Below are 8,430 nucleotides of genomic sequence, written 5' to 3'. Positions count from 1 at the left end.
TTTGTCAACAGTTAGGGAGATTTTTTTTAAGCTTATCTTCCAACTCTTCCATTGAGGTTGTTTTGGAAGTTATTTTTTAATTCTGAAAGCCCTTTTCTTGTGCTGTTCAATTTTAATGGTACTGTATTCATGTTTCAAATATGCAATATTTTTGTTACTTCTAAGGACATTAATGATAGGTAGTTTTATTTTGTTTTTTAAGTTTTCTTTCAGCTTCCTTTATTATGTTTCCCCAAGTGCCATTTTTCTGTTTCTTTCTTTGAATCTTTGTCTTTCATGTTGAAGTGTTTTCCATTGTATGGTGATTTCTGAAATTCTGCTCATCTTTAAGAGTAAAGCCCTAAATATTTGGAGGCTGTGTGTGTGTGTGTGTGTGTGTGTATCATCACTCCAGAGCGGTTGTGCAGTAAGCATTCTTTGGTATATTCAAGTATCTGCAGGTCTTTTCTCTAGAACTCTTCAGGTATCCTGGGGAAGAATCTGACAACTAGAAATGTCTCCCTAATTTGCAGGGGCTAATGCAAAATGAAAATGCCAGGTCCCTTGTTCAAAAGTCAGGAAAAAGTTCAGTGAGAGATACTAAAACATGAATATTTTTCTTTAAAAACATTGTATTACTTATATAATAGAGGTTTAGTAATACAGATGTCACATAATCTTACAAATTACAAAGAAATAAAATTTTTGATGTCATAATTTTATGTAATACAATAGGCTATGCTGCTTTATTAATATGATTTCTTGATCAATCAGCAGATTTTTCTGGCTTGCTTTTCTGCAAATTCACTTATTAGGTCATGAAAATTTATATTTTTACCAACTTCATTTTCAACCTCTATAATTCAAAGTGATGTCCATTGTCCTTGGCAAATGCAAGATCTCAAATAATCTCAAATGCAGACAACAATAGGAGCAAATACCAAAAGGAAGGAAAGGAGAAGAGCAGTAAAATAAAAGAATTAACAGGTCAGGTAAGTACAACCTACCTCAAGAAGAAACACATGTCAGGCAAAGGAGCTTTATCTAGTTTATAGTCCATGGATTTTAAACCACGTGTTTAAACTCACAGAAACACAAGTCATGTCTCCATCTTAGAAATGGCAGCTCAAGGAGAATGAACTTTGCATTGATCACACAGCCAGGAAGTTGCAGAACTGGGATACGGATGCTGATATATCTGAATCCAAGAGCCCACATTCTTTCAATTACATGAATGGTGGTGTGTTTTAGGAATGGTGCCTTGACTTACTGATCTGCCTACTGACCAGGACAGAGAGGAAAAAGACTTGAACCAAAATCCAATAATTGAACTGAAAAAAAAATGATAGTGAAAAGAAAATAGAAGAGATAAATGCTTCAAGAGACACTGCAGAAGTACGTTCAGTTGGACCTAGTAATTTGTTGGATGTGAACTGTTAGAAGATGACAAAAATTAAAGATTTCTTAGCAATCTTGAGCATAAGTCAGAGTAATTCCACTAGTAAGTAATGAAAAAAGGTACAAAAGACAAAGTCTGATGACAAACTTTGATATGACAAAGTGTGAGTGTTGAACTAGAAGTCATGACAGAGCCTCCTCTCAGTAGAAATGTCTGCTGGGCATAGTGAGGCCCAGTGGGTCTAGAATGGGGCAGAGGCCAGCGCTAAAGATGTATATTTAGAAACCATTCACCTAGAGCCAAAGCAACAAGAAGGGATAACAGCACCAAAGGAGAATGTGTAGGAAACAAGAAGCCCAAGCACAAAACTGTAAGGAATGACAAAATTTAGGGCACAGACACACTGAATGGAAGAAAGAATAGGAGCAAACAGAAATATTCTAATAGAAGTATTCCCAGAAGGCAATTGTTCAGAGCTCAGTAAACCTGGGGTGGTCAGTATCAAATGTGCCTAAGATAGTGTAGGAGAATAAACACAAGAAACACTGACTGAATTGGAGATGTGGGATAATTAGCAATCTTTAAGAGTTAATTTCAATAAAGTGCTGGGACCAAAATTCAGGAGTGAGTAGGAGGAGAAGAATGGAGGAAGTGAATGCAGAAAAATTTTCTAGAAATAATGAAAGGAAGATGGGTGCCTGGGTGGCTCAGTCAGTTAAGTGTCCAACTTTGGTTCTGGTCATGATCTCACGGTTCACAGGTTTGAGCCCTGTGTTGGGCTCTGTGCTGACAGCTCAGAGCCTGGAGCCTGCTTCAGATTCTGTCTCCTTCTCTCTTTGCCCCTCCCCTGCTCACACTCTGTTTCTCTCTCTCTCAAAAATAAATAACATTAAAAAAAAAAAAAGAATGAATGAAATGAAGAAATGTAAAAATGCAAGAAATCTAGAAATAGAAAGGCCACATACAGACCATAGTTTTAGTCTTTTCATTTTAAAGATAAGGAAACTAGGCTCAGAGACGTTAGCTAACACCTTTATTTAACTTGGGTGGCAAAAGAGCTTAGACAGAAAACGAGTAAAAATGAAATGGTAACTCAGGAGGGATAAGGATCAAGGAAGACTTTCTGTTGCCAAATAAGAGTCCATTTAATTCCCCAGTTTTCATTTAAGACCTGGCCTCCTTCCTCTAGTACCATGAGCTCATGATCTTGAAATTATTTTCAATACATCTGAAAGAAAGATCATCTTATCCACTGAAAACCATGACTGTGATGCCTCGCATGCTGGAAAAATATATGATGTTGTTGGTTTGAGCAGGGGAAAGAGAAATTTGTCTATCACACTTTTTTATTCTTAAAGGAGTTGTATAGTCCTGAAACCTGGAGGACAGGAAGGATTGCTCATACTAAATTTGAAATGCATCACTATAATAATCTTGATAATACTCCTCCCTGTCCCATTTTGGAGATAACAAATAACCCCAAGGTAACTATCCACCTACAGAAATGGACACAGTAGGGTAAAGGCGTTCATTAAAAAAAAAAAAAAATCGCCCAATTATGAATAATTCAGGATGAGCTGGCAAACACCATTTTGCTATGAGTAGCAAAGTTCATCAAGAAACACCCTGATAATGTGTATATAAAGACAAGCTCAACTGTTTGAGCAGAACATTTGCCATCGAAGCTTCACCCCAGGAACAAGCGCTCCAGCCTGGACATCATGTCTGTGCGCTTTTCTTCTACATCCAGACGGCTTGGCTCTAGCGGGGGAGTGGGCTTTGGGGCTGGAAATGCGTGTGGTGTGCCAGGCATTGGAAGTGGCTTCTCTTGCGCTTTTGGGGGCAGCTCACCTGCAGGAGGCTATGGCGGAGGGCTCGGAGCGGGGACGGCCTCTTGTACTGCCTTCATGGGGAACGAACACGGCCTCCTGTCGGGCAACGAGAAGGTGACCATGCAGAACCTCAACGACCGGCTGGCCTCCTACCTGGAGAATGTGCGTGCCCTGGAGGAGGCCAACGCCGACCTGGAGCAGAAGATCAAGGGCTGGTATGAGAAATTTGGGCCTGGTTCCTGCCGTGGTCTTGATCATGATTACAGCAGATACTTCCCAATAATTGATGACCTCAGGAACCAGGTAAGAAACACAATGTTGTGAGGGTTAGTTAATACCCAGAGAGTATTTAGCCACACAAGCACCCACAAACGTGTATGCTGTTACACACAGCAGGGCTTTGCTCTCAGCTTCTAATTTTCAGAAGTTCATTATTAATATTAAAAATAATTTATTAAAAAATTTGTTAATGTTTATTTTTGAGAGAGAGAGAGAGAGAGTCACAGTGTGAGCAGGAGAGGGGCAGAAAGAGAGGGTGACACAGAATCTGAACCAGGCTCCAGGCTCTGAGCTGTCAGCACAGAGCCCAACACGGGGCTTGACTCACGAGCCATGAGATCATGACCTGAACTGAAGTTGGAAGTCCAACCGACTGAACCACCTAGGCACCCCAATATTAAAAATAATTTATATTGGGGCGCCTGGGTGGTGCAGTCGGTTAAGCGTCCGACTTCAGCCAGGTCACGATCTCGCGGTCCGTGAGTTCGAGCCCCGCGTCGGGCTCTGGGCTGATGGCTCAGAGCCTGGAGCCTGTTTCTGATTCTGTGTCTCCCTCTCTCTCTGCCCCTCCCCCGTTCATGCTCTGTCTCTCTCTGTCCCAAAAATAAATAAACGTTGAAAAAAAAAATTTTTAAAAAAAAAAATAATAATTTATATTAAAATTCTAATCTTCGAACATGGCTCACCCATACCTGGTATGAGGTATGCACGTTTATGCTTTTTGTGATATGAAAATATCAAAAACTGCCCAATGTTTCCTGCTATTTATTTATAAGTTTTTCCATAGAAAGGATTTTTTTTAACGGGTGGGGTGAAGTGGTAAAAGAGGCCAGACTTAATTTCCCGTTTCCAAAAGAATCATCTTATTATTAGAGACAGAATGCCAGAAAGATTACTATAATTTCATAGGTGACTTTATTTCAAGGGAATGTGACATTTTTAGATTATTTCCTCACTCTTAACTAACTCTCCATTTATCAGATAATTTCTGTAACTACCAGTAATGCCAATATTATCCTGCAAAACGATAACGCAAGACTAACGGCTGATGACTTCAGGCTAAAGTAAGTAGAGCTGAAGAGAAACCAAAGAAGGTTAGCTCAACATTCCCCCCACCCCTTTAATTTAGGCTATTGGAGGTCACCTAACTTGTTTGATTTTGCTTCTTTGTTTTAAACCAAATGCGTGTAAGAATGGCCAGCTGAATGGGAAATTTAGGAACTGACACAAATGAATGTTAAGATCATATGAAAGATTTTCGAGTGTTCCTATTCTCTTGCTTCAAAGAAATTTGTTCATTGCATTATGGGCGGTCTAACGGAAGTTTTGAGTAGATTTTAACAGTTCGACCTCAAAGCACGGTTGGAGTTTTATGATGACCTAAAAAGTGATGGGACTAAGGTAATGCAGGTGTCTACTATTTCCTAAGGTTTGAAAACGAACAGGCCCTTCACCAGAGCGTTGACGCGGACGTCAGCGGTTTGCGCAGGGTCCTGGATGAGCTGACTCTGTGCAGAACGGACCTAGAGATCCAGCTGGAAACTCTGAGCGAGGAGCTGGCTTACCTCAAGAAGAATCACGAGGAGGTAGGTGCTCTGTCTCCCCCGATTCCACAATCCGCCTCGCTCCCAAAATTGAAAAATACATTTCAGATGACGAGTCTGATGTCTGACGTCAATATTCCAAAAGGAATTTGTCAATTTCTCCCTATGGTTTAGACTGTTTGAAATGTTCCTATTCATCCGCCCCCAAAGAAACAAACTTTTTTAAACAAAGCAAAACAAAACACTTCTAATCTTCTGCATCCTGGCTTGTCTAGTTCCTTTGAAAATACTCAGCTCCTAACATGGTTACCTTTCTTTTAGGAAATGAAGGCCCTGCAGTGCGCTGCGGGCGGGAACGTGAACGTGGAGATGAACGCGGCGCCCGGGGTGGACCTCACGGTCCTGCTGAACAACATGCGGGCCGAGTACGAAGACCTGGCCGAGCAGAACCGCAGGGACGCGGAGGCCTGGTTCAATGAGAAGGTGAAACCCCGTGGGGGCGCGCTTGCCGGGCCCTGAGCGCTGATGCAAGGCAAGCTCTACCCTAACATGCTCTCCAACCTTGCAGAGCGCTTCGCTGCAGCAGCAGATTTCCGACGATGCTGGTGCCACCACCTCAGCTCGGAATGAGCTTACGGAAATGAAACGTACTCTTCAGACTCTGGAGATTGAACTTCAGTCCCTCTTAGCAATGGTCAGTAAAAAGTACAAAAAAGATTTGTTTCAGAAATTGAGGTAAAAATCAGAAGAGTGCTTCTTCCACGTGATATTACTTAGTTTTGTTTTTATCCGTTAATGACCGTGCTTTGAAATAAGACACCTTTGCATTTTGCCCAGCAGAACCCCTCTTTGCCTGGAAAGTATACCTAGATGCTCATAATTATGAAACATTAGAAATTAGCAAGTACAATTCTTTTGAGGTGCCCGTAAAAGAAAAGCGTTTTTACCCTGAGTCTTCCCTCCTAAGGCAAAAGATCAAAAAGCATTCTCCATGGAGTGCAAAAATACCTTTTCACCTCTCCTAGCTTCCTCATCTAGCATTCCTTTGGGCCACTTAATTAAGAGTACTTACAAGTTCCATCTTAGGTGGCATAAACAAGAAACAAAGCAGAGGCGGGAAGGTTGCCTATAAAGCTCAACAGTCATGATAATAATAGTAACCTTTTCATTAAGGCCCAGCACTTTCCCCCACATGAATCCACCATAACCCTAGGGCTTGGGCAGGGCAGACTTTATAATTCATGTCATTATTTCCAAAAGAACAATCTAAGATTCAAAGAGTCTTCCCAGAGTCCCACAGTTGAATATGAAGGAACCAGAACTTTCTCTCCAGATTTCCTAGCTCCCACCTCTATACTTTTTCCACTATGGCGAGTAAACAAACCTTTAGAGTTGATCCACAAAGGAGGGTATGAATGTATATGAAATTGGGACTTTGCAAAAAATTCTTGCAGATGCAAGAGTAAGACACTCTTATCTTCATCCCATGTAGAACTATAGCAGGCATCCCTCTTTAGGAGAGACCCTATATAAACCCATTTGGATTCACAAGCCGATGAGTCAAACCATTCAAAGATTTAAAAGGTCGTTCTTTCCTTTGGGTCATTTTACTTCTGGAAAGTTTATGCATTTCACTAGGGGATTGTCTTTTAATAGAAGAGCTACAATCTCCCTGAGAGGAAGCTGTTACATGATTAGAAACAAGGCAGCTAATTGTCTGAGAACTTTTTTCCTGGGGAATGTGGCAAATTGTGCCAGACTCCACAAGCATAGGCTATATTGATGGGGTAGAGGGATCTTTACACTGTGCCCTATGAAGAAACAAGTTCATCTTTGCTAACACTCCTGGACATGAGTGACATTCACCACCAACTGTGTCATTCTCAAACACAACAACAGTATGACGATTAATATTGAACAAGGGGGACTCTTTGGGGTAAATATGGTCATTTGCATTATGTAAGGATAACTCTTTTAAATGTCTCTTAAGTGCTCTGCCTGATTCTAAAACAACATTGTGACATTTTCTACTGCACTGTGTCTTACTGATCCTCAGAAACACTCCCTGGAGTGCTCCCTGACCGAGACCGAAGGGAACTACTGCACGCAGCTCGCCCAGATCCAGGCTCAGATCGGGGCCCTGGAGGAACAGCTGCACCAGGTCCGAACCGAGACGGAGGGCCAGAAACTGGAGTACGAGCAGCTGCTCGACATCAAGGTCCACCTAGAAAAGGAAATTGAGACCTACTGCCGCCTGATAGATGGAGAGGATGGGTAAGTACCACTTCCATTGAGAAAACATTTTATCTTAAGGTTATTGAATTTTTTTTGAAATCAGGGATAAAGTATTTATGACCCATATCATGTGTACATAAACTCCTTCTAGTGTTATTTAGAATCCAGATATCTCCCATCTTTTTTTTTTAAAGTTTATTTATTTTAGAGAGAGGAAGGCAGAGAGAGAGCACAAGCAGGGAAGGGTCAGAGAGAGAATTCAAGCACACTCTACACTGCCAGTGTGGCGCCCCATGAAGGGCTCAAACTCATGAACACTGAAATCATGACCTGAGCTGAAATCAAGAATCACACTTAACAGACTGAGCCCCCCAGGCGTCCCCAGAGATCTCCCATCTTAAATCCTTGTTTTACAATTTCCTCAGCAAAACAGAGTGAAATAATTAATACAAGCTCTCTTATTTTTACAGCTCTTGTGTTAAATCAAAAGGCTATGGAGGACCAGGAAATCAAACAAAAGGTAAACAAAAGCTGTGTTAAGCATCCGGTATTTACTTGTATGTTTCAAATTGTGAGTTAATTATTTCCCCTTTATGAATTTGATAAATTCTAACAATTCTTATGTGTCATTTTAGACTCATCTAAAACCACCATGGTTAAAACGATTGTTGAAGAAATAGATCCTCGTGGCAAAGTTCTCTCATCCAGAGTTCACACTGTGGAAGAGAAATCCACCAAAGCCAACAACATAAAGAGTGAACAGAGGGTGCCTTCCTGAACCCCCAAAGAAGAGCCCTTAAATTAAAATACCAACCTGAAGCTAGGTTCCTAAGTGAAAGCCCTCTTATTTTTCTGCTTTTCTTCCAGTGACTTAAGAACCTATTTTTAGAATTGTAGCATTTCTTTGGATTTCTCTCTGGTGGTGTTTCAATAAAAACTCTTCTTGTTGCAAGACATCTCCACTGGTTGTGGCCAATCTTTGCATTTTAAGCATACCCCAGATGGGAGCTGAATCTTATTTTTAATTTCTTCTGTTTAATTCAGTGGCCTTCACAAGTTAGGAGTAAGTTTAACAGGCATACTGGTTGGAGTCTTTTTCACATCTCTGTAAAATTTTAAATCTTTCCCCTTCCATCTATAAACACTTGTTATGCACACTTGC

The 8,430-nt window shown here is 40.9% G+C and overlaps 1 protein-coding gene across 1 annotated transcript; it reads left to right on the top strand.

Annotated features, from left to right (window-relative positions):
• The first annotated feature begins 3,099 nt into the window (after window positions 1-3,099).
• On the top strand, window positions 3,100-8,046 carry KRT27 (keratin 27). Its single transcript, XM_047080559.1, has 8 exons — window positions 3,100-3,513; window positions 4,471-4,553; window positions 4,919-5,075; window positions 5,355-5,516; window positions 5,602-5,727; window positions 7,090-7,307; window positions 7,739-7,788; window positions 7,904-8,046. Exons 1-8 carry the CDS (start codon window positions 3,100-3,102, stop codon window positions 8,044-8,046), a joined length of 1,353 nt encoding a protein of 450 aa, XP_046936515.1.
• The last annotated feature ends 384 nt before the right edge of the window (window positions 8,047-8,430 follow it).

This window comes from Lynx rufus, unplaced genomic scaffold (assembly GCF_022079265.1).
Source record: "Lynx rufus isolate CCGP_SWC_20201006 ecotype Redwood Valley unplaced genomic scaffold, mLynRuf1.p SCAF_18, whole genome shotgun sequence".
NCBI classification, from domain to species: Eukaryota; Metazoa; Chordata; class Mammalia; order Carnivora; family Felidae; genus Lynx; species Lynx rufus.
This window is presented reverse-complemented; position numbering and strand designations above follow the sequence as displayed.